Source organism: Danio rerio, chromosome 23 (assembly GCF_049306965.1).
Source record: "Danio rerio strain Tuebingen ecotype United States chromosome 23, GRCz12tu, whole genome shotgun sequence".
Classification (NCBI taxonomy): Eukaryota; Metazoa; Chordata; class Actinopteri; order Cypriniformes; family Danionidae; genus Danio; species Danio rerio.
Window position 1 is genome coordinate 5875790 of NC_133198.1, and position 26711 is coordinate 5902500.

At 37.9% G+C, this 26711-nt stretch overlaps 1 protein-coding gene and 1 long non-coding RNA gene across 16 annotated transcripts in view; one reads left to right on the top strand and one right to left on the bottom strand.

Moving 5' to 3' along the window:
* nav1a (neuron navigator 1a) overlaps positions 1 to 26711 on the top strand; it is a 270784-nt gene that overhangs the window by 31268 nt on the left and 212805 nt on the right. For 8 of the 15 annotated variants that reach the window (XR_012398958.1, XM_068216849.2, XM_073939763.1 and 5 more), the window contains exons 2-3: positions 8296 to 9144; positions 13232 to 13320. Coding sequence is in view for 11 of the 15 variants with exons in the window: in XM_068216849.2 (XP_068072950.2) it covers positions 8315 to 9144; positions 13232 to 13320 (919 nt within the window). In the remaining 4 variants the exon portion in view is untranslated. Of the gene's footprint in view, positions 1 to 3744; positions 3812 to 8295; positions 9145 to 13231; positions 13321 to 20508; positions 20811 to 26711 lie in introns of those variants that run through there. The other 7 variants (XR_012398959.1, XM_068216847.2, XM_068216850.2 and 4 more) reach the window with 2 other exon arrangements.
* Positions 1104 to 21194, bottom strand: LOC141380629 (uncharacterized). The gene is made up of 3 exons (XR_012398964.1): positions 21068 to 21194; positions 2093 to 2237; positions 1104 to 1714 (listed from the first exon to the last, which is right to left on the bottom strand). It is a non-coding gene; the product is annotated as an uncharacterized lncRNA (long non-coding RNA).

The window sequence follows — 26711 nt, forward strand, 5'->3', positions numbered from 1 at the left end:
AAATAGTTAAAAATCATTGAATTATCGTGCCTTCGCGTGGGTTTCCTCCGGTTTCTCCCACAGTCCAAAGACATGTGGTACAGGTGAATTGGGTAGGCTAAATTGTCCGTAGTGTATGAGTGTGTGTGTGAATGTATGTGTGGATGTTTCCCAGAGATGGATTGCGGCTGAAAGGGAATCCGCTGCGTAAAAACTTGCTGGATAAGTCGGCGGTTCATTCCGCTGTGGCGACCCCGGATTAATAAAGGGACTAAGCCGACAAGAAAATGAATGAAAATCAAGGAATTAATATTCCGGTAAAATAAGCGTAATCTAGAGGCCTTTGTTTTTTACATTAGCAACTTCTGATACCAAATAATCAGCTAGAATTCAAGTAATTGTTTGTTGTTCCTAAAGCTTGGATAGGCGACAAGACTTTTGTCAGGTAGTGTACAAGTAGCATCTGCTAACAAATGAAGTTATCAATTGATTACAGTCATAAACACTATAATAAATGCTTGATTCCACACAACAGATTTGTATTGGGACAATATGAAGGGATTACGTTAACATTACTTTTTACAAATATAAGTCAATTGAACATAAAACAATTAAGTTTATATAGTAAAAAAAAAAGAATTGTGCTGTTTCAGTTCATTTTAAATAGTAATTAGAACTGAAAGCAAACGTCATTTTTTGAGTGACGACTGAAATCGTTTGGTAATATTTTGTTCTTTTTTTAATTTTTTTATTACAGTGGGTGATTCTCACAGATATTTCTGATCCTTGCAAAGATTGGACCCTTTTTCTCAGATGCAAGCTTGCATTAACGTTGAGTGCAATGAGAGCAACTGAAAATCTAATCAACATTAGATAGGTGACCAAATGTACCATCCGGTCCACATACAAGGGGAGAGGCTGGCCAGATGTTAGTGACAGATGTCAATTAATCATATTTACAGTGTTATAATAGCCTACAAACACTGCCAACAGAACAGTCTGTCAGCCTTCATTAATCTTCATTTATTTTTAGTTCGCTTACCTGAAAAAAAAACCTGATTGTTTTGACCCACATTTCTGCCACAGTTTCCATTACTGTATGTTTTATACAGAATCAGTGTTAATGAATATCATTAATCTTTATTGTTTATATTGCAGCATATGCTCCATAAACACTGTTAAAAAGACTGGGTTAAACACAATCGATTTGTGTTCAATTCAATTCACCTTAATTTGTATAGCGCGATTACAATTTAGATTGTGTCAGCTTCACATAGAATATTATAGTAAATTGAAACAGTGTCAGTCCAGTTTTTAGAGTTTAAGTTCAGTTAGCTCAGTTCAGTGTGGTTTAATATTCAATACCGATGCGCAGCTCTATGAGTCCCGAACCACGCAAGCCAGTGGCAACAGTGGCAAGGAAAAAAACTTTACCAATTGGCGAAAGTAAAAAATTAAATAACCTCGAAAGAAACCAGGCTCAGTTGGGCACGACCATTTCTCCTCTGGCCAAATGTCTTGTGCAGAGCTGCAGTCTAGGCGCTGAAGGCTGGACGTCAACAAAAACTCATCTGTCCCTGGAGCTTCACAGGAATCATTTACATGCTCTCCACTCCTCCAAGACCACCACAGCGGCTGCTCAGGATACGGCCTGGTCCAGGATTATGGAAACCTTGGGATTATCTTGTCGCTGGTCTTGGATCACATTAGTGGAACTGCATAGCCTCTGGTGTCTCTGGCAACATAAACAAACTAAGTTAATGTCACAGCCAGGCCAGGTTCAAAAAAATGAGGAGCGGGTGTGTGGGGGGTTAGGGGAGTTGGAAGGGGGGTTTCCTGAGAGACAGAACAATAAGAAAGATGGGCGGGAGATGGGTGTGACATGTAGGAGGCTCCTGGGAAAAATGGGAGTGTTGGCAGGTATGATCTCCACAATCACCCTGATCATAGTCACCTGAATACTAATCATCCCCACACCTGCAAGTCATTCCCAATCATCACTCCCGCACTATAAAAACTCTCATTAGCCTCACTCTGTATCCAGCCTCATTGCTATACGAAGCACTGCACAGGACTGGTCAGTGTTATTTAGTCTAGTTCAAAGTTTACTTACCCCTCTCGTTCCCTGTGATCTCCAGTGTCTGCATCTCTCACTCCTAGTGGGTTTTCTCCTGGTCTGTCCTCTGGTTGTCCTCAATCCCCTATCTGCATATTTGTGCGTCTGGCTTCTCTGCACCATCTGATTATCCATTTCCAACCTGCATATCAGTTTGATTGAGTTCATTTTATATCTGCCACTCTACATATTAAACTGTTGTTATACTAATTAAAATGGATTGAACACAAAACAATTAAGTTGTCCGCCCAAAAATCCTCAATAATCGTGTTGTTTCAGCTCATTTTTTAATAAGCCGTTTAAACAACAGCAAACATACTTTTTGAGTGCAGTAACATTGTTCATGCAGTACATTTTAATGTATTTTTTTGCAGTTTTATTGTTTATGCAGTTGTTCACTCTATGCTTGTAGTATAACTAAATTTAATCGTGATTATAACCGTTTTCAATGAAAAAATAAAATGCCTATGATTTAAAGAAGGCTGTTTAACAGATATTGTTCATTGCACTTGAGTGTATTCAATTGTATTTATAGTTAAGACAACTTCAAATATTAAGCTCCCTAAACATAAACAATGTCCATTGTACTTATATTTTAAACAACCCAAGCTCATTCTGAAAACATACCACTTATACATTTCTGGAGATCGCAATATATGTTGCGGGAGCTACTTTTTTTGCAGTTTAGATAAGAAGGGGCGCAGCCAGAAGTCGCTTTGTAAGCAAACATCAGTGCTTTGAATTTGATGCGAGCAGCAACTGGCAGCCAGTGCAAATGAATGAGTAGCAGAGTGACATGTGCCCTTTTAGGTTCGTTAAAGACCACTCGTGCTGCTGCATTCTGAAGCGTCTGAAGAGGTTTGATAGAGCTAGCTGGGAGGCCGGCTAGTAGAAAGTTGCAATAGTCCAGTCTGGAGAGAACAAGAGCTTGAACAAGGAGTTGAGCAGCATGTTTAGATAGGAAGGGTCGGATCTTTCTGATGTTGTAGAGTGCGAATCTGCACGATCGGGCAGTTCTAGAAAATGAATCTCATATGAATCAAGAGATGACATATGATGACATGTGAAGGGGTAGTTAGTGCTGTCCTATTTTCTAGTGGCAAGTTTTAAAGCCCGTCCCCTTCACACTCTGTTTCAAGGGCCAAGTGGAAGGGGTAGAGGTACACATATAGAATTGGTATTGGACCTTACTTTTGTTAAGTTGAAACAACAACATCAACAAAATTTACTGCATTTAGTATAAATGTGTTATGTAAAAGAGTACATTACAGTTAAATATTTATATAAAAGCATCATATATTGAACTCAATACAAATAGGTACTATTAAATAAAATATTTAGCAATATGGCAAAGAATGTGAGAGATTTCACTAACAATTCAAGAATAGACAATGATTTATTAAAGTTATAACAATTCATTTTTATGTACCATAGCTATGAAATGCATAGTAAAATTTTGAGAGTTTTTTTCAGTACACTGTTTTTATTTATTTATGTATCTCTTTTGAAACCGCTGCTTTCAAAGGCCAATCTGTTAAAGCTTTAATTGGGTGAAAACAAACTTCTTAGTCTGAGTTTTGCACATCATGTGACTGCAGAACTCACATGGTAGACACACTGTCTCCTCTCTTTTCGCTTCGCCACTCTTTACTCCAACACAAGCTCATGAGACGTTGAGGAACACTGAGTTTGATTTAGGCCAAATCGGATGCTAAGGTAAAAAAACAAAAAGACTTTTAATATTGCTTATTGATTTTTGAGAAGTAATATAGCTTGTATGTTGCTAAAATTATGTAAGGGTAGAATGTTAAATGTGCAGGCAAAGGGTTTACATTTGCTGTATGTGCTTCGGTTTAATTCTGACTTGTTTTTTTTACTTGTTTTTTATTTGATTCTCTTTTTGGGGGATATAATTTTGGTGCATATTCTCTTAAATATAGTATAGACAATATTGATTTACATTTCTACTAAATAAACGTGCTTGATTTGAATTTAACTCTGAAATTGACCGTTGGGCTCACTGTGAAACTGGAAGCTTATTTTCTGCTTATTTCTGAATTTATTTAGTGGATTACAGTGGTTAAACAATGTCTTGATTCTTAGGCTGGTAAATTGTGACTACAGAGTGAATTTTTCCCAGCTGTGACAGGACTTTGGGCGAGAAGAGACCTAATTGCATTAGAACAGAATCTGGGCGAAAGTTTTAATGAAATCTTGCAGTCTCCATTTGATGTCCTGTGCTTCTTTTAGTCTAAATGAAGAAATAGTGAAGCCTGGGGCTGGTCACACTTTTTGGTTTACAGGGAATATTTATCAGGATTTGGTTATTTTATTTAACTCTGTGTTGCCAGACACTTTAAATCATTGCAGACAGGCTATATGTAGGATTATGTCCTTTTTTGTGACTAAATGGTAAAATTAGGGGAACTTGACAGATGTTATGTTTATAAAAAATACTTTAGCTCTGACAATACTTTACAGTTCCTTAATAATAATGAAGTAAAATGGAAGTAAAACCAACACTAACAACTAAAACTATGTATATATATATATATATATATATATATATATATATATATATATATATATATATATATGTTAGCAAAATCACACTAGTAGCAGTGCGATATGGCTGTATATCAGCACTGGTGGGAGGCGTGCGTTGGCATGAGGCCTTAGGCCAAGTGCCTTAGCGTCCCACCAGTGCTGATATACAGCCATATCGCACTGCTACGAGTTTGATATTGCGTTTATACAACAGATCAACGGCACAATCGTGTATATAAATAAGAAAATCAAACACGTACAGTCTAAAACCCTTTTTTATTAGGAACTATTTTCTTCTGCCATTCATTCACATCTGCAGCTTACGTCAGAACAGCAGAAGCCGTTACTAATTCACAAACGTCACTTTAGAGCTAGTGTTTGAATGACTCTCTGTCTAAAGTGAAGACAAAACTGCTAATTTTGCTCACATTTTAAGATTATAAGGCTGAACGTGACATGAAATGCCATCCATCTACAGAGATATCTTCTTACAGTGTTACAGTCTACAGTATTTCTCTGTTGCAATCAAGATTTCACAATAATTAACCCCGAAAATACAACAAATTCACTAACGTTACCAAACTGCTGTTGTGTTTGCGATAAGGAAAAATGCTAAACACGTGCAGACTTTGCTTATTTCAATCTGCCAACACAACACACATTCCTGATATGCGAGCAAATCGGCATAAATACAGCACTACAACATACAAAAGAGAGAGATCATCTAACCTGCCAACATGTCTCTGAAAACCGGAGAGACCAGGGGGAGAGAGTGTTCGGGGGTGAGGTTAAGAACAGAATGCAGCGGGTTTTGGGCAGCCACTTCGATCGGGTACTGTACCAAAGTTGGCAACTCGGGGTGTTTAGTTTACAGACTATACCAAAGAGGGGGGTGGGTGAAATACGAGAGTTTTTTAGGAAGAAATAAAAACGGGATGTTTGCGGGAGACTGCTCTGAAATCAGGGATACTCACATGAAGAACGGAAGTGTTGACAGTTATTGCTTACCAGTTTAATATTGATTTGATCTGCTGTAGTTAGAAATCAGACAGTTATATCTTCTAAGTGTAAGGGCTTATTATGCGGTTCTGTCGCCATCTTGTGGATAGAAAACATCAAATGTCGGCAACGAGCTCTCTCAGAAATTGTAAATATTTTAAAATAGGCACAATTCTTGCAAATAAACTGCATAGTTGCAATCTAAACAACTACATTTACACAACTACACATCGACTAAAAAAGCCTCAAAAGTATATTTTGTTGTCTAACAGCAGTAATATTTGTAAAACTGTAGTGTCTGCTTGTTGCTGGCTGTATGTGGGTGGAGTAATACACAAAGGGTAAAGAGGCTGTACGGGTGCTGATATTACTTAAATATATCACGGCTATTAGCTAATCAGATTCGAGAACCAGACCGAACTGTTGTATGTATATATATATAATTGATTTTAGATTTTTTCTGTTAGCAGCCTGGACCGATCTCTTTGCCCATGACTCGACCACACTTTTGGACTGTTCTGTATGTACCTGTTTGCTCATGTGACTGAGCGTTGCCTGACTTACTACTCTTGTAAATAAAGATGCTGCTACCTATATATACAACAGTTCTGTCGTGTTCTCGAATCTGAAAGCCATGTGATATTCTGCATTATTAGCATTTGTACAGCCTCTTCACTCTTGCGTATTAATCCACCCACATAGAGTGACAGCAGATTAATAAACTTACTACAGCTTGACAAATATTGCAGCTGTTGGACAACATAATGTACTTTGGGGCTTTTTTACGCAAGAATGCAGTTGTTTAGATTGCAACTTTGCAATTTACTTAAAAATAAATTTAATCAAATCAGATAAAACATTCATAAGATACCTTGAAGAGCGAACAGTTATAGAACCAGATAACACTTATTGTCAGAGGTAATGTATACTGTTGGTGAAGTCCATTTACTTGTTTGTTTTTTCACACTCCCATCAGATCTCTCTGGCATATCTGAACAGCGTCAGGTTTTATGTTTAACAGTTGAAAATGTGTAAGCCTTTTAGAGCAGAGCTATTGTTTTACATCCCCTCGTCAGCGTAAGATTGGTTTGTGGCTTGAGTTCAGACCACAGTCAGCTCGGCTTGCATCCCACCACTCTCCCACCGGGTCTGAAGTGTAACACTTTCTCTCATTCTGATGCATCAGAGACCAGTTGTGTCTGTTGTTTGCAGGGCCCTGAATTTGATGGATTGAGTTTTGCCTGTACATTTGAAGGTCAATAGTTGCCATGGGACTGTTAGTAAACAGCGAGGGTTTTGGGCCATCCTGGCCAGTCTGTGGGCTGGGATGAAAGCCTTCAGGACATTTGGCCACCGAATGACAAATATATCTGCCAGACTAACTGAACTGGCAGGGGTTTAAAGGTCTTTGACTAAACCACAGTGAATCTCTCCATTGCTATTGCTTTTAGATTTATTTTAGTGACCAGATGGAGCTTTACAGTATTTGGGAAGAGTTTATATTTTTGGCTTAACAAAATGAGATTGATATAATCACCCGTTCTGTTTCTAAAGCAAGTATTTCTAATAACGACTGTCCTTTCTCCTGGATTCTTCCACAAGACTTTTATCCACGTGTGCCAAATCCTTTCTTTTGGCAGGATTTTGCTTAGAGAAGCTCTTGAGGAGCTTTTCCCAGATTTTGTTAAAAAAAAAAAAGCCCATGTTGTTTGTGTTTAAATGCAACAGGTGGGACTTTACTGTGTATTTGTGTGTGCTGTATACAAAGTTAGTCTATCTGAGCTTCTATGGATTCTTAATTTCACTCTCTCATTGTTGGCAAACTTAGTCCAGAGGTTTCCAGACTTTTCCTAATTTTTATTTTGTTTTTAGTCACATTTCTGAGATTTTAAAGATAATAAAAAGGAAGACAACACATTAAGGCCTCACCCAGGTCATTTAAGGTGGTTAACATAGCTACTTGCACATTAAATAAGCAAATAGAGTAATCATGACCAAGCAAATACTGTATGTATGGGATTTATTTCAAAATCCAAAATTTTCACCCGGCTTTTGAATCTTTGAAACTGTCCTCCCCATTCAGTTCTGCTTTGGTATTTATATTACAATCTCAAGAACCTCCCGCAGTTCCATCATCAACCCACAGGAGTCTGTAAACCCCCTGCTGAGAAACCCTGCTGTGGGCTATACTTAAAGCTCTGGTTTTGTACTACAATTTAGCAGTCTAATTAGAAAAGTTAAAGATCTTAACCCTTTTTGTATATATCAAAGAAAGAGATTTAGAATTTAAATGAGTTTTACTTGTGATCTCTCTTCTCTCCTTCTCTCTCTCTCTCTTTGTGAAAGCTCATACAATAACTTGCTTTATGTAGCTACAAATGATTGTTTGAATTAACACAACAAACCATTGTAACTCATATATGGCTCCACAAAATTTCCATTATACTGTACATCAGACATAATTTTAAGGAGTATTTAATATTAAAAACTCGGAACTTGGAATAGGAATTACCTTGTAGACCAAAGCTGTGTGGAATGGCATGTAAAAAAAAGGTCCTTAAAATAAATAAAAACCAACTGTAAAATACATTTCTCATTCTGATTTGCCAGAGATGTTCATGCCCTCATGGTATTTATTCTTTTTTCCCCCTCAGCATCTGATCTGGTGCCACGATGAGTGGGGGAGTGAATGTAAAGAGTCTTCCACGAGCCCAGCCGGGCTCAGGCATCCCCCTGCACAGGACCAGACTCCCCTCCCCAAAACCTGAACCTAAGAGCAACAGCAGTAGCCTTCCTAGACCATCTACACACATCCCCAACAGAACCACCTGTAGTAGCAGTCCTACACCCATCTCTTCCAGAGATTTACTAAGGGACAGTACCCTCAGAAACCAGCATCTCTTACTAAGAGGCAGTCCACCCAGTCAACGTTCTTCCACTAGTTCTCAAACACACTCCCAAGACTCTAGATCAGCCCACAGCAGTCCACAAGTTAGGCGTAAAGAGTCTTCATTTTCTAGGGGCACACTGGATGGGTCTAAGACAGAGAGTTGGCTTGACCTTCGGTCCAACGGCAACAAGAATTTCCAGAGTGGGATCTTTCGTTCTCAGCCAGGACAAATAGACAATGGTAATCTCAGGAGTGTGATCTCAGAACAACTCAAGTGCCATGAGGAGAGCATTGCTTCTGGAAGTGGTCAAAGCAAGACTGGAATCCCTTCATTTAGATTTAGTAACAAAAACTTGAGGCCTGGCCCAGCAGCTGCTAACCTAGAAATGAGTCACCTTAAAGTCCGCAGAGAGCGAGTGTCCCTGCAAAACAGTGCCTCCAGTAGCTTCTCAGATGAGGAAATGTGCACGCCAGATGACTTGAGCCCTGAGATCCCACAGAGACCACCACCTGAGACTGCAATGCCGAAACAGGAGACCTCTAGTGTCGAACTGCTTAAAACCAAACAGACACCAAAGGTCAATATGGCAGCTGTGGCACCTTTCAGATACAGGTAAGTTATAGATAATTGAAAATGAAAATGTGCTGTTGGTATTAATAGAATTTGTGATTGTAGCTAAGTTGGAATTGGGAAACACACCTCATGTTGGTTTAGTGCAGGTTTAGTATAATGTGAACTGGGTTTGCTTTAACCATACCATTTTACCAACATAGCACAGCCTGTCAAGCTGAATGTTCTTTCTGGTGAAACTGTTTGACCAAAGAAGGCTTGCTTGCTAAGCTAGAGCTGAAAATGCACATTGTGTTTGAGATCAGTATGTAAAACACAACACATACAAGTGACCGTGCTGAAAAATCTAGCATTGCTGGTCAGGTATGAATTGCATGTTAGTGCTGGCTTTGATTTCTGAGTCATCAGCTGGTCTATTCCTGTTCCTGGATGCTCAAACAATGTAACTGCATGTGGTAATGATATGAAGCACAAGCAGAGTGAGGTGAAGGGCAAGGAGATGTTTATCAAGCCTTAAGTCCTGCGGATATGTGCTAGTTTGTTGTTGAGAAAGTTATTAAGAGATGTTCACCGGTTCCCATCTCTTTCTTTCCATTTTCAGTAGTTTACACTCAAAACATTGACAAAGAAACGGTCACGGTTGTGGTTAGGGAAAGGAGCGAAGACTCAATTGAAGTAAAATGATGTGTTTATATTCTAAAAATAAAATTAAACGTATCAAAACAACCCAGAAGGTGAAAACATTAACAAAACAAATAAACAAACCAACCTGAGGGATTTGGAAACAGGACATGACTGAAAACTTGACAGGAACAACGTATGTATGACAACAAACTGGCACAGGACAGCAGACATGAGGAGACTATAAAGGAAAAATACTTAGTAAACAGACACAGAGCAGGATAAACTAATAATGGGTTAGCAAGGGGGGTGGGACAAGGGAATAGACAGGAGACAATTCAAGCCATATGCTCAAGAGAAAGCAGGACTAGAACACACAGCAAATGAGAGAACTGATTAACCGCGTGTTCACATGAAACAAAACATTACAGCGCATAACATGCATGTTCCATCCCAGCGCCAACTGAAATCGAAGGCGTTGAGAATAAAACAGCATGCCGTGGACAAAACAAACACCAGGACGATGGCGCACATCTTGAGCACACCCGGACCCTACATGCCCATGTCAAGCGAGAGCATGCATTGCTCAAGTCTGACCTAGATGGCGCTCATACAAAGACAAAGACAGACAATGAGAGGAAATGATTGCTTGACACAAGAAAACTTAAGGCGAGCACAACACACTAAACAAAACAGGTCTAGTGTCTGGACTCTGCCACCACAAACAAGAATTTACAAGACTGAAGTGGCAGAATCCTGACAGAAACTCAACACAGAGAAAAATTTAAAACCCCACTGCCTACTAGCACTTCAGAAGTGTTATATTAGAGAACACAGAAGTATAAATGCTCTAAATGGCGTTAATTGCTTGCAAAGTATGCGGCATATGGCAAGGCAATCTCTCAATGCAACAGTATAAATCAGACTTTAAGAGTCAAGTCCTTCTAGGTTTTGCTCCAACCTTAATGAGGCATGGCTGTCTAAAATATTTAAACAATCCTAAAAGGCATGAGTTTTATTTTTGGGTGTGTGTGAATTAAGGATGAAGCTGAATTACAGGAATGGAATTTGACAGTTCCTGTTTAAGGGATACAGCAGTTAATGCCAGCTCCTGGGAAAATGGAAGCTATTTGTGTTTTATTTACACTCAAAAGATACATTTTAGAACTTTAGGGTTGTAATATGTTCTACTTGTTGTAGTTTCTGACCTTGCAAGGGTGCAAAGTACAGGGATGTTCCAATAAGTTGTGACACTCTTGGAAATAAAGGTCAGAGAGCTGTCACTGGGGTGGTACCTTTTTAAAAGGTACACATTTGTACTTGAAGGGTTTGTATTGATACCTCAGAAGTATATATTAGTACCTATAATTTTTGAGAGAAACACTTTTGTACTTTTTAGGTACTAATGTGTACCCTTGAGAGATTAATATAGAACCTTTAGGTACAAATTTGTACCTTTTGAAAAGGAACCACCCCAGTGACAACTCGCGTACCTTTATTTCTGAGAGTGTACCACCGAAATAGGGGTGTCCAGTCCCTTTTCTAGAGATCTAAATGGCTTTAACCATAATCAAACCAGCTAATCATAATGTTCAGGAACTATTGATGAATACAGGCAAGTGTCTTGGAGCTGGGATAAACTGAACACAGTAGATCTCAATGAGCAGGACTGGGCACCCCCAATCAAATTGTTCTGCAAGTTGACTTTTTAACCTGGATAAGTACATTTGACAGTGTAGCCAGAAGTAATGCCCACTAATCTCATCTGTGCTAGACCTCGGAATTACTAAACTTGACTAGTTATTAAGGCGGCGCAGTGGGTAGCACGTTCGCCTCACAGCAAGAAGGTCGCTGGATCGCTGGTTCGATCCTTGGCTCAGTTGGCGTTTCTATGTGGAGTTTGCATGTTCTCCCTGCATTCATGTGGGTTTCCTCCGGGTACTCCGGTTTCCCCCACAGTCCAAAGACATGCGGTACAGGTGAATTGGGTAGGCTAAATTGTCCGTAGTGTATGAGTGTGTGTGTGTGGATGTTTCCCAGAGATGGGTTGCGGCTGGAAGGGCATCTGCTGCATAAAAAAAAAAAAACTTCCTGGATAAGTTGGCAGTTCATTCCGCTGTGGCGACCCCGGATTAATAATAAAGGGACTAAGCCGACAAGAAAATGAATGAATGACTAGTTATAAACTTAGTATAGATACATCAAGACTATTCGATGTGCGCTAGGATTATTTTACGTTCATATTAGGTGAGGATTTTTCATTTACCAAGCTAGTGTGCAACAAATTGAATAACCTCTTCCTTGGACTGTTCACTTATCGTATTACATGGTTTGTTACTATTGTAGTGATTGAATTGTGCTGCTGCATAATTTATCATCCCTCTATCTGTCCTTGTGTTTATATATGCCCAGCTCGCTCTTTTTAGCCTCACTCTCAGTCTTTTTTTTCTCGTTTCGTCTAGTTTTGACAAGTATGACAGTCCGTCACTTACGCTGACAGATTAGCCTCCTTTTCCACTGGTAATCTTTCCAGTGGCGAATCAGTCATGCGGTTTAAGTTTCTGTCCCGCTCTCAGAGACGGTGTCACTCTTGCCCTCTGAATGCCTGCGGGGAATTAGGACACAGTAGATGCTTAAAAAAGCTTCTCCTGCCAGCGTGAACACCCTCTGAATTATCTGCTCTAATGACTCAGTGCTGTGGACACCCGGTGGGCACAGGATACACTGGCATCAAGGCGACTGCCATGTTACTGTAACTGAATATAAACCAGGCGTTACAGTGAAAAAGCACCTGACTGAAAGTAACACTAAATGTTGCAAATTTTCAGATTGTTATTACTAGTTTGGTAATGGTTAACATGAATAAACTATAATCAATATAGGCTCATTCTGAAAACGTAGCCCTATATACATTTCTGGAGATCGCAAAGTATGTAGCCAGAAGTACGTATGTCTGCATTTCGTCTTTAAAATGAACGCTACAGGGTGGTATGACGCCGTTCCTTTTCGTGCTTACCAGCTGAAGGCTTACTGTATGGAGGCTTACCAGTTTGGCCTGCTGTCGGTTGGGCTTAGGGAGGTGGGTGGTTGGGTCAATCGGTGCTTTTGAAAACACTATTGGTTGGGTTTATGGAAGGAGGAAGGTGGGTTAGTCGATTAGTCAGTCATTCAGACAGTCAGTTAATAGCGGCCTCTGGTGGATTTACGCCTGTATTGCACTCGTGACAGAAATTTGAATTCTCAAAAAGCATACACAGCAGCTCCTGGTGGATTCACGAAAACAAAAACGGCAAAAAAGTGTAGCTCCTGGGATGTATTTGGTGCTCTCCAGAAATGTATATAGCGGTACGTGTTCAGAATGAGCCTGGGTTGATTTCGTGGGTTGATGTTTTACGAAATGTTTGCTACATATTTTCAACAAGCTAAGTTGATTTTTGCTTATGATGCTCTTGGAAAGAACAGACGCAGTGTCTAATGTTTTTAATTGTTTTCATTATGTTCAATAAAGGCTTCAGATTCAGGAAGACATATCTGTGGATGATTTCAGCGACTGCTCCTCTGATTCAATTGAAGTCTGCTGTGATGACCTCAATACTGGTGAGTTCTTTGCATGTTTCTTTAATATTTTTTGTAGTAGCTTTGTTTAATCTATTATGCGTTGTTCACTTGTATTTAGAGTCACAAAGTTCATTTGAATGTGAGGTGTAAATGCTGTATATTTTAGATATGGCCAATATGCTGGCTGTAACTAATATGTTTTTTTGACAAAGATACTCTTCTTTTTTTAGAAGAGAATAAGATCTTTGTTCACATATGCAGTATGTTTTATTGTTAGGTGTCGCTAGCAAGATTTTCTAAGCATGAAAGACATTTTGGGACTTACTTATCTTCTTGACCTCCGCCTGCAATAAAACCAAGATCGAGGTAGAACTGATGATATTTCTGTGTGGCTCCTTTTTAGATTTGGTCTGATGTGAAGATGTATCAGAAGTCTGTGACACCTTTAGTTTAGGAACTTTTCCATTTTCAGACTTCAGATTCAGACTGTTTGAGCTCATGTGTTTTAACTTAAATAATTCGTTTGAAAAACAGAATCATCTCTAAAGAGTCGTTTGCTCGTTATCATACTAGTTTTGATCCACCTTAACATAAATATAGCTGCAGCTAAGTGACGTTGCGTCCCACCTTTCCTCACTGTGCGACCCAGTAGGGGGTCACGACCATAGACTGTAAAATATATGGACGTAGTGTCCGTGACGTCACCCATAGGTTTCTGAAGAGCGCAAAAGAAGCCACAAGTACGCGCGGCCAACCGTCGCCATTTTGGTCGCGCGTCATCACACCCACGGCGGGATACCAAACAAGGGCAAAGAGGCGGAGAGTGAGCGGAGTTAACAGCCACCGCTGGCATTTTGCTTGGACCTGGTTCAGACACACTTGACTTTGGGAGAACGCCTTTATCACCTGTGACTCGTTTGTATTCTGACCACTTGGTCGTATGCTATATCAATAAAGTATTTAGTCTTTTAAAAACACTGCTGTAATACACAGAGCCACTAAACATTGTTCTCATGACGTTTTTTAACAGGAGGAAAACGCGAATTACTTCCAAACACTTCAGATATAGTCTGTGTTAGTAAATGCAAGACTATTGATGAAATCCAGCATACTACTGTATGACAACGCTTCAGATGACTGTTCTAAAGCCTACAGCTAATCAATCTGACAGATTCTGGAGTGTATTACAGCTCTAAATATAAATATAAACGATAAATGATCTTAAATAAAACAAACACATGTATAGAGATGGTTTACAAGTATATAACTTTACTCACATGGGAAACGGAGGCCATGTGAATGGTTTGTGAGCACAATTAAGTGCCCTCAGCATGCCATGCTAATCTGCAGGATTCAGCTGAGGTGACGTGACGGCGGCCAACGAGACCTAGCTGTCAATCAAGTGGCCACGCCCTTAATTATGCAAACTTAATATAACTTAATATAAAGGAAACGGATGAGTTATAAAAAAATTCACCCCCTCACAGTTGTTATGAAGGGTAATATTAGCTGTATGAACCAAAATCTTTTTTTGTACCATGCTGTAAACACCTTTTTTTTCTGCTGTAAAGTTGGCCATTCTAACAGTGGGCTCAATTGAAATTTGCTCTGTTTTGGAGCCAGGAGCGGCCAGGACTAGCGGAATTTCGGATGAATTGCAGTTTTAGTTACTTCCGTATTGGCTTCCTGAGGGAGAGCGGGAGGTTGCCGCTTGGTCACGACCCACAGTTTGAAAACCCCTGCTATATACAATGTATATCAAGGTCTTAAAGTGTAATTAAAAGCATGTATGACAAATATATTCACAAAATACAGAAAATATGTTTTACAGTGTATTCACAAATTAAAGATATATTTAAAATATATATTCTGTAAAACATTTTGTTGATTTAGTAGTTATTTTAGAATGTAGGTTAAGGTTAAATTAGTTGTGCTATATACTGTGCATTGAGTTGGGTTGCCTTCAAACTTAAATGTATTTTGCACTGAAATCTCTTAAAAACTGTTTTAATTGTATGCATGGACACTTATAATACATATTAACTGGAAAAAAAAATTTAATTAAATGTGTTTTAGTGTTTTTACACACAAACACACACAAAAAAGTGTTTAAACACTATTATTTGGGATATTGGAATATTATTCCTATGGAAAGTTGAGGTCAGAGAGCATCAAATCTGCTCTTCCATCTACTTTCTGGCCTAATTCTCCATCTCCGAGTGTCTTGTTGCCTGTGGCAGTGGGTGCATTGCATAGTTAGAGAAAGCAGGCGAAGAGCGCAATGTCTGCAGGGTTTCCAGTCTGTAAAGACAGAGAGAGAGAGAGAGTGAATCCAGCAGTCACAAAGACATCTAATGCACACACTGGCCCAGTTTGACCCTCACTCATACAGAAATTATGCCAACTACAGTAGTCCACCCCCAACTGCAGATGAAGAGTTCAGTCCTTTTACACCTTACCCTAATAAATAGAAAGGTTACAAACAGGGCTTGCTGCCTGGTGCTATTAGAACATTTTAAAGCTCCACAGGCTATGTTTTGCTTGCTCAAGCAAGTGTTACTTTTACGCAGAAAGACCTGGCGAAACACCTTTGTAATCATATTCTGTTGCTATACAGATACATTTACATCTAGTCATTTAGCAGACACTTTTGTCTAAAGCAACTGACAATTGAGAAGGCATTCAGCAATTTAACAAGAAGAAGCAATACATACAAGGAGTGCTTATTATACAAAGGAACTGTCAATGCTCCAAGAATTAAATGCTAGAGTAAGGGGGAGAGATAGAGAATTTCTACATGTCGTTTATCTAGCCCACTCGCCTGTATGAAGCACACTTCATAAACGCAGTTTTTTTTTTAATGATTATTCTTTTTTTATTCCTGCATATTTGCTGTATATCTACTGTACAAACCTGCAAACAGTTTAAAATAATTAATACTCGCCAAATGCAAGTCAAATTTGCCACTGAAGAGTAAATTAAAATACAGCAATGTTGCTGTCTAGCTTTTAATAATTCATTCATTCATTTTCTTTTCGGCTTAGTCCCTTTATTAATCTGGGGTCGCCACAGCGGAATGAACCGCCAACTTATCCAGCACATGTTTTAAGCAGAGCATGCCCATACACACTCATTCACACAAAAACTGCAAAAAATAAAAAATAAATAAACGTAGTTCCTGGGACATATTTGGCGCTCTCCAGAAATGTATGCAACGCTTTCTGAATGAGCCTGGGTTGCAACATTTTTGCAGTGTGATCTAGAAACCACCCTTTTAAAAAACTTTTCTTATAGTTAATGTTGAAAAATATTACACTTTTCATTGGAACTACAATTTTATTTATATGTTTCATTTTTAAAGAAACCTCACTCTGACAATAGTCGTCTATACTTTTCTACTAGATTTTGTGCATTAATATTAAATGTTGTAAAAAAACAAACAAATTTGCTATGTGTGTTGCATTATAAGAGCACTATTTTTTATAGTTAACTCCTAACACAAAGCAGGCCTGGATTGGCTAATCAGGAGGACCAGGAGAATTCCCGATGGGCAGGTCCATTTTTTTGGAGGGCTGGTGTCTCTAGCTGCTTGCACTCTCAGCAGTCACACTTTTTTCATTTATTTATTTATTTGACCATAGCCTCACTTTTTTATTCATTATTTGATCGCAGTTCCGCTCTTTTTATTTTCTCGCAGCCACGTGAGAAAAATGCAGCCTGCAGGTTTATGATGACGTAACTATCATTCAACCCCAAACAGCGGCACCTTAGTGAATATAAGAATAATTAATATTTATGAATATTACACCTGCTCAATGAAAATCAGATGAATAACTACATTAATAATCTGACATAACTTGATCAGAAATCTAAAAAGGGCAGAGAAAAAAAAGATTCCAAACACACTAGCCTAACAGTGTCATTGTGGTCCAGTGGTCAGCACGTTGCGTTATGATGCTGCTGACCTGAGTTCAAACCTCACCTCAGTTATTTATTTCATTTTATTTATTTTTTAGTGTTAAGACATACTGTTTGGGTTACTTATGTAGGTGTTCATATTTGATTTAGATTTTTTGTGTGACCACTGTTAAAAAAAGGACTGGATAACTATAAAGAATTTTGCACAGAATATACAGTTAAAGTCAGAATTATTACACCCCCCTGTTTATTTTTTCTCTAATTTCTGTTTAACGGAGAGAAGATTTTTTTCAACACATTTCTAAACATAATAGTTTTAATAACTCATCTCTAATAACTGATTTATTTTATCTTTGTTATGATGGCAGTAAATAATATTTGACTAGATATTTTTTTCAGACTTTCTCCAGAAGAAAAAATATTATCAGACATACTGTGAAAATTTGCTTGCTCTGTTAAACATCATTTGAGAAATTTTTTTAAAAACGTTAAAAAAAATCAAAGGGGGGCTAATAATTCTGACTTCAACTGTATATTCAGATATTGCAGGAAAGGACATTGTGAAAAAGATGTGATCGTGTCATAAGAATCTGAATTGGAAATGACGTTATTTTATTATCGTCAGTCGTGAACTGAGATGGGCCGGTCGAAGGCTTGAAACTCCAGGGCTGAAAAGGAGTCCCACTCCGGCCCTGACACAAAGTATTACTATTCAGTTAGCTTATTGCACAGTTCAATGGCAGAATACAGATTTTTGTAAACCAGTGTTTGTTAGTGATGTGTTTGTTAAGCTGGTAATGAGCAATCTGAGAATGTGTATTAGCAGAAACTAGTATATAAGCGTTGATCGATCTACAGTACATTAAGTGAGTATGTGTGTTAGGGATGATTGATCCAAGAGTGTAATGGTTATGTTGAGTTAACTCCAAGTTTTCATCAGGTGTGGGATCTGATCCCCCTTTGAGAATCAACGAAAGCTGATGTGCAGATTGAATTGCACTTTTCCCATTCTAACATCTGCTGGCTGTCTTAGATGCTTAGACACACACATACACAGACAAACACACACACACACACACACACACACACACACACACACACACACACACACACCTGATAACGCATTCTTATCTCACAGAAACATCACATCATCTCCCCCAGCGTGGGCAGACATGGCAGTTATTTATGACTACAGCCTGTCAAAATACTCGCACTGAATCATAACAACACAAGCAGGAACGGCACTGAACATGTGCTTTGATTCTCACAATTCTTTCAAGCATTAAATCTGAAGTTTGTCTCTTTTATCCATGACACTAGCGTCTGTCATTGTATCAGAATCAGATTTCCTTACTGTGATATTCACTATTTGTCTGAAATATGGCTGTGGAAAGACTCGTTTTGGAGTTTTTGTGGTAAATAATATGTACTTGTAATTTCCTGAAAGTAATTAGTTCAGTACCCTGCTAAAATATCCAGCTTAAACCAGCCTAGGCTGGTTGGCTGGTTTTAGCTGGTCCACCAGGCTGGTTTAGGGGTATTGGCCATTTCCAGGCTGGTTTCCAGGCATTTCCAGCCTGGTCTTAGCTGGTCAGGCTGGAAAATGACCAGCTAAATCCAGCTAAAACCAGCTTGACCAGCCTGGTTTAATCTGGACATAGCTGGTTTTTGCTGGTCATTTTTTTCATTTTTAGCCTGAAAAGGGCGATTTTCAGTAGGGTAAGTTATCTTTTAATTTTGCATAAACTGCAGGAAAATGCAATGATTGTAGCTATTCTGTAAAATAATAAAATTAAAATAAATTATTTAAAAAACACTTCACTAATTGTTTCAACATAGGCTCATTCTGAAAGCAAAGCCCCATGTCCATTTCTGAAGATCGCAAAAACGAATGCTACGAGGTGGTATGAGCTAACCGCTAATCTCCATATAGGCGGCTTTCCCGTTGTTACCATTTTGAGCAGCTCACCATGTATGTCGGCAGACTTGAGAGGCAGAGAGGAGTTTGACAACAACAGGGTTGGGCGGGTCAATCGGTGCTTTTGAAAACACTATCAGTTAGATTTAGGGAAGGAGGAGGGTGGGTCAGTCGATCAGTCAGTCAGTCGACTATGGCTTCTGGTTGATTTACGCAAGAATTGCAGGCACAAATGGCACTCGATCGAGAGTGATATCCGAGATCTCAAAAAACGTACACAGCAGCCTCTGGTGGAAAACAAAAACTGCAATGAAACATACCTCTTGGGACGTATTTGGCACTCTCTAGAAATGTACATAGTGGTACGTTTTTACAATGAGCCTGGGTTGTATTGTGTATGCTGAATGGTGAACTGATTTTTTTTAAATAATATAATTTTTGCATTTTTTTCTCCTTTTTGCGGGAGCCCATTTAGCTTATCTTAGCATAGATCATTGAATCAGATTAGACCATTAGCATCTCACTCAGAAATGATCAAAGAGGTTTGTTAATTTTCATATTTAATGCTTCACCCTTCTGTAGTTACTCTACATCATATACTGAGGCTGACAGAAAATGAAAAGTTGCTGTTTCTAAATACACGTTCTGATTTAACAAGGTGTTTTGCTGCCGTATTATGGCTGTAGCAGGCACAATTTTGTGTGTGTGTGTGTGTGTTTTAACATGTTCTATAGACAATTTCAAAGGGGTGTAAACAAAAGCAATAGTCCCAACACATTTCCAGTTTTATATGTTTAATTTCTATAGCTTCAGAGAATCCAAAAAGAGCCAAATATTGATAAATAATGGTATGGCAGCTGTTTTAACACAAACTTATGATGGAATTGCCTCTTGTTACAGTAATGAAATAGGTTGATAACAAGCAGGAAATGTTCATGGGTCAATGACATTACCATATTGAAATGGTCCGAGTACTACATTTACCATGTTACTCTCATTTGATCTACCACAACTGTACCTAAAGTAGTACAGAAGGTAATTTGCTATCTTTTCACTACTATTTTATGAGGACTATAATTTCAGACACAGTAGATTAGAGAAAGATTTTTAAGCATTTAAACATTTAGCACATATGCATCCACAGGACATTACAAATCTCTCATCACTAGAGATGTCGGGTGCTTTCACATCTGTAGTTCGCTTCATTTGGTTTGGAGCAAGGACAATAAATAATACATTGTAGCATTTTCTGCCGTCTTTGCGTCCTTTTCACACCATGCTGACTGCTTTAGTACGAGCCAAATGAAAAGAACCAAAATGCAGTCATCTGACAAAATCCACATCACTCATTGGCCAGATGTTGTTGATAGTTCCTGAACTGCTTTTCAATTGGTCAGAATTCACGTGCGGGAAAATGCCAATGGAACTCCGCGAGTAAACAAACCGGCAGACACAAAATGTCGCGTTTTACTATGGAGGGACGACTGCGCTGGCTGATTGTATCCCTGCTCATAGTATACTATATAGTTTGCATACATCACTTTAGAAAAACTAGACAGTTCGAAAAAGAAGCGCGGCTGCGGCTGGAAAACAAAAACAATGCATCGCACGTCACTTCAGGAGGAGGCGTGAATTAATTTTGCTAAACTGCGACATGGTCACCTTGCAGGAAATATTACCAACGATCCATCAGGTAATGTTTTTCCCTCTTTCTCTCTTGGTAAAGCTGTCAACATACAAGCTGCGTCCCAAATGGCACACTATACACTATGCACTCATGCACTATGTACTTATGCACTTACACACTCAACAGGATAGTATATGTATGAAGTGGTGTCCCAAATGGCACACTAATGTTTTTTTTACTAAGCGGAAATTCAAACCGTTTCCCTGATGACGTTTGACGGTTGCCAAATCAGTGAAATAAACAACAGAATTATCAAATAATACCTGCCATGAGAATTGCCGCATTCACCATCGGGAGGCGCTATAATCACTCTCGTTGGAGAAATTTGCTTTCACCATCCAAAATAAATAAAGTTATCCAACATGTGCGTCCGATAGCTCCGCCCCTTCCGCTACGTAAGCAAACCTGTGGTCGTTGAGTGCGTGAAGTGTCCATCATTACACACTTCATTTTAGCGGCTGAATGAGTGCATCATCCGGGTAATTAAAGTGCACTTATGATTTTTAGAGTTTTCAGTGTGAACACACTACTTACACTGTTTATACTACAAAATGGCGTAGAATAGTGCATAAGTATGCGATTTGGGACGCAGCTACATTTTTCCTCCATATCCCATAATGCATAGCGCATCGGCCTACGGCAGCCCAGTTGGTACTTTCTGTGGTTGGGTCTGTTTCAGTTCGGATCATATTCTCACCACAAACGTATTCTTCATATTCTAACATTTTCTCACTGTATTCTTATTCTCACCTTATACCCCCGTGATAGGAAAGTGTGTGGTTTCAGGTGTGTAGTCGTATATCTGTATTGTATTGGGCTGGATTAGATGAAAAAGCTAAACAGATGCTGTAAATAAGCTACAGTGCAGTCACTTTAATGGGACCAACATACAATTGTTTCAGTGTTTTTTTTTTCCCAGAAAGCTTGAATTAGTTAGATTTATGTAGAGAATAGATCTCATCATATGATAACATTTATTCTCCCTGCCCTGACATTATTTATAGTCACATTTAGTCACTTTGTCACCTTAGAATTATAAAGTTCTATCTGACATTTTTTGTAAAAATTGAGTTATGGACATATTTTTATTAAATGACAAATTATTTACATATGATTTTTTTTATATATAAGTTATTTACATTTGAAGACTTTTTATTTAAAAAACAAATGTTACACATATACTGTTTGATATATGGAATGCAAAAACTTTGAAGCTCAGTATCTCAAGATCATTCAGAACACACACACACACACACACACACACACATATATATATATATATATATATATATATATATATATATATATATATATATATATATATATATATAATTCCAAGGTGATGACTTGTTGGAAGACAATTTTTTTTAAGTAAAACTGTTATTAACACCACAAGTGCCTGTTTATTTGGACATTTAACCAAAAAACTTTTACAGACAATGAAACCAAGGAGGTTAAAATGCTAAATTGGTCTAAAATATTTCCAGGTTTTGACCTACAAAATCATGTCATCCCTGTAGCACTGAAGCAAGCGAACAGTAAACATGACTACTTTGAATGAGCAAGTCTCACTTGTTGAATCATTTAAAATGGCTTTGGATTTAATGTTAGAAACAAACAACAACAACTAAAAAAAAAAAAAAAAAAAAAAAAAAAAAACGACAGAAAATCCTCAGTGTGTTATAAGTTGGTGTTTTATCAGAGAAGATTTAAAATCTCACAGAATACTTGAAATGTTTCCTCATTTGCTCTAATATTAGTGAAAAGATTTTGGCATATCGAAATGTTTAGACAGCTGATGGGATTTTGCAAATGTCTCCATTCATGTAACTTTAGAGCATGATTTCTGGCTGATGTTGATATCTATGATAAATTTTCTCATCAGGAAAAACTTGCTTGGGAATTCCCTTTTGGCATCACATCTCATGTATAGAGCCGTGGCTTTTAAAGGGGACCTACTATGCCGCTTTATACAATATCTAAAATAAGTCTCTGATGTCCCTCAAGTGTGTATGTGACGTTTCAGCTCAGAATACCCCAGAAATAATGTTTTATAACTCTTTGAAACTGTCCTTTTTCAGGCTTTGTTCCAAATTGTGCCATTTTTGGTGACTGTTGCTTTAAATTCAAATGAGATTGTGCCCCCAGCCCTTTTTTCAAAAGAGGGCAGAGCTGTCAATGCCCTAGTGTCAGCATAGTGGCAGATTCACAAACAAGATTAATGTCCTATTCCAATAAGGAAGAGATCAGCACTAATGAGTGGGCAGTTTTATAAAGTATGATTATATAGAATAAAATGAAAGCATTTTTACTATTAGAATCTGGTTATCACAGACTGCTACCACACAACTGTGTTTAAAACACTCGTAAAAGTGAGTTTTGTATAATAGGTCCCCTTTAATGTTAACATTGGCATTCATGTAAATAAGACTGCTGCACACACTATCTGGGTACCACAGTAAAGCTGTTATTGTTAGCATGATTGTGTCGTTTTCCTGCAGTTCTTGAGGCTCAGATGAGCGGCTCAGCTGTGCACTTTTGGAACTGAATGCTGAACTGTCATCGAGATGAATGGGAAAGCTCACGGTTTGCTTTCTCCAGATATATCACAATCCTTCCTGGAATAGCATGCAAGCGTACTAGTACACATATAATTTTGCCTTTCACATACTAGAAAATAGTAGACTTCAGTTTGCATTAAATTGCATTTATTTGCATTGAATTCATTTGAAAATATAGTACAAAAGAGCACACTGTCAACACCTGGATCACACAAATGCTGTAATCCATATTAAAAATGAATATTTAAAGGGATAGTTCACTCAACAATGACAAGTCTGACATTTACTCATCCTCCACATGTTTCAAAGCTGTTTGAGTTTCGTTTTACTGTTAAATAATGGTTGAATAATGGTGAAAAGCAGCTGCCATTGACTTCCATAGTACTTTTTTTTACAGATAGAGTGAAAATTTTATTCAATTTAAAGTGCAAACATCTCAGCCAAAGTAAAAGTGAACTACCGAACAGAAATAAAAACAATATATTTGTAACGCCAGACTAAAATCTACAACTCTGTGGACTGAAATATGACCTCTGTTGATAGTTAATTAAATTAAGTTAAATGTAATTTCATTCAATTCCATTTATTCATTCATTTTCTTTTCGGCTTAGTCCCTTTATTAATCTGGGGTTGCCACAGTGGAATGAACCGCCCACTGATCCAGCATATTTAATTTAATTTAATATTTTTTCCCTCATCAAATATTGAAATGTAACTATTTATGATTAATTAATGTTCAAGCTTTTAACATTCCTTATTGTTAATTAGTATATAATCATAAAACCCCTTATTCACTCATGAGAAGAAGACCACTAGGTTTGACAATGTATTTAACATGCTAATGTTTATTTAAATTGTATATTATCACATATATTTTTTCTTTCTTTCTTTCGGAGTGATATAACATCTAATAAAAAATGTATTTCCTTTAAATTCCCTTAGTAATTGTATAAGAAGTCAGTTGTAATGAAAAAAAAAAAACTATCTCCAAACATAACAAGTGATTTTTAATGGTATTTTAATGGTATTCCCTCCTACCTGGGAAAAAAAAGAGTTTTTTGCAGCATGATAAATGAAGCCAGATCTACACAAATACTTTTCATAACAATGTGTGTGTATACCACAAATCACTCAGTAAGTCAGTGCTCCATTTTCTTCATTGATTAATTAATCAATGTGATATCATTTTTAGTATATATAAAGTTAATATATGAACAATTAGTCCTGTTGTTTTTAAAAACGCTTTAATTTATGCACTGCATATACCTACATTGTTAGAGCTAGCTTTTGTTTGTTTTATATTGGTTTATTTATTTAATGTAATTTTATTATATCCGATATTTGTAATTATTTTACTTATTTCAGTATAGCTTTGGCTATTTTATCGAGATATGACACTATTGTTTTGAGCCTTCGAAAGTAGACACGTAACTTTTATGTATTGCTGTTGTATTCATATTGTGTATTATCTGTAAAATAAAAAAAGAAGCCGCTCGCGACATCAACAGAGCTGTCAAGCGAGCTCTCCTTTGCCCGACCTCACACTCCCATACAGGCATTTAAAGAGTACCTATCATGCACAAACACACCTTTAAAACTTAAAAAAAGTCAACAACTCTCGACGACCTTTACTGGCTGTTGTGTATTTAATATGGTGTAAAGATTATTGTGCGTTATTGAAACATCAAAGAGGACGCAACCAAGAAAAGTCACTTATAAATCAAAATTTTTTAAAATTTTATGCAACGGCCTTACATTAAAAAGGGAAACATAAGGGGCGATCATAAGCAAAAAGACCACAAGATTGTGTTTTATGGAATATCCTGTCTTAAACTTATCAGCTATATGTTTTATTTCACTTATTTATTTGTTTGTTGCATGTACTCGTGAACTAGTGTAATGACAGCATGCCATCTTTACCAGACTTGGGCAAAGTGCCCCTCTCCTTTCACTCTGCCCCGAAGCCCCAGCTGGCCCACTTTGGCCCAAGGTATTCGGCAGGCCAAAAAAGGCCGGGCTTTGCCCCAGAGGAAGCCCCGCTTTGGCCTGATCAGGTCCTGGAAGTGACAGTGGAAAGCGACTGGCCTTGGCTTGCCCTGGCTTGATTGCTTTAGGCGTGATAGTGGAAACGCGGCTAATGCCAAGCCTTGGCTGTCAGAGTTCAGACTATAGACCTTCTACACAGTATGCTATAGTCTCTTTCTGACAATGTCTCCCTATTTGACTAGTTTGAACAAATTATAATAAAAAGGCAAAATACCTTTTCTAAATTCTGAGATGACAACTGGATGCCCAGATAATTACCTTAAGAAATCAAGATGATAGCATAAGTGTAGACTTGGAATCTCTTTTTCCATATTGCAAATATGAAATGCGTTTTAAACATTATAATTTAAGTCCATAAGTATGAGCATGTAGTGTGATTGTCTGTATAAAGTGTAATCGCTTTGTTCAAGAGCGGATTGCCTTAATGCTCATGGCAGCTTTGATAAATGCTTCCTGATAGGATAGAACACCAAAATCTGCCAGAACTGGTTTTATTACAACTATTCGTAGGCCAGTCTTGATTTTAAGTGTTTATGATCGCAGGTTTCTGGCAGATTGCAAGGATCAGGGGCGAATTAATATTTAGCATATGGTGAGGAGAGGGAGGGGGAAATAAAAGCCACCCACTGGCTGTAAGACAAATCACAGATCAGCAGTGGCCTCTTTTTAAAGTTCACTCTCTAGATTTGATGTGTCCCGTATACATGTTTCATCTGCTTAATTTGAGAAATGACGTGAGCTAGACTATGTGAACTTTACACACATTTATAACGATGGACTTCTGCACACAAATCCTATTATTTAGATTTAAAGAGGCTGTAGAATAAAAAAAAAGCTTGTTATTACATTTACATTTACTCATTTAGTACTGTGCATAGATGCTTTCATCTAAAGTGACATACAAGTGTGGATAAAAAAGCACTTTAATCATCAGAGAGTAGCAGTATATAGATGCTATACGTCTGATATTACTAAATATAGAAGTACAAAAATAAATAAATAAAATAAAATAATTTCCCCGCTCTTGCATATTGCATATGGAAAAGAGAGAGAAGGTCTTACAGATGGTGTTTCGCCTGAGGAGATTTTTTTTTTAGAAATATGAAGTGACGACAAAGTTTGTGGTGCATGCTGAGACAAAGAAAGAATGTCCGACAGGTGGTTTATCAAGATCACTGGAGCACATTGAGAATTGCAAGATGTTTTCAGTAACATGGAGTGTTGATGAAGTGTGTGGTGCATACTGAGATGGGAGAAAGTGTCCGACAGGTGGTTTGTCAATCACACTTACCTAAGAAGC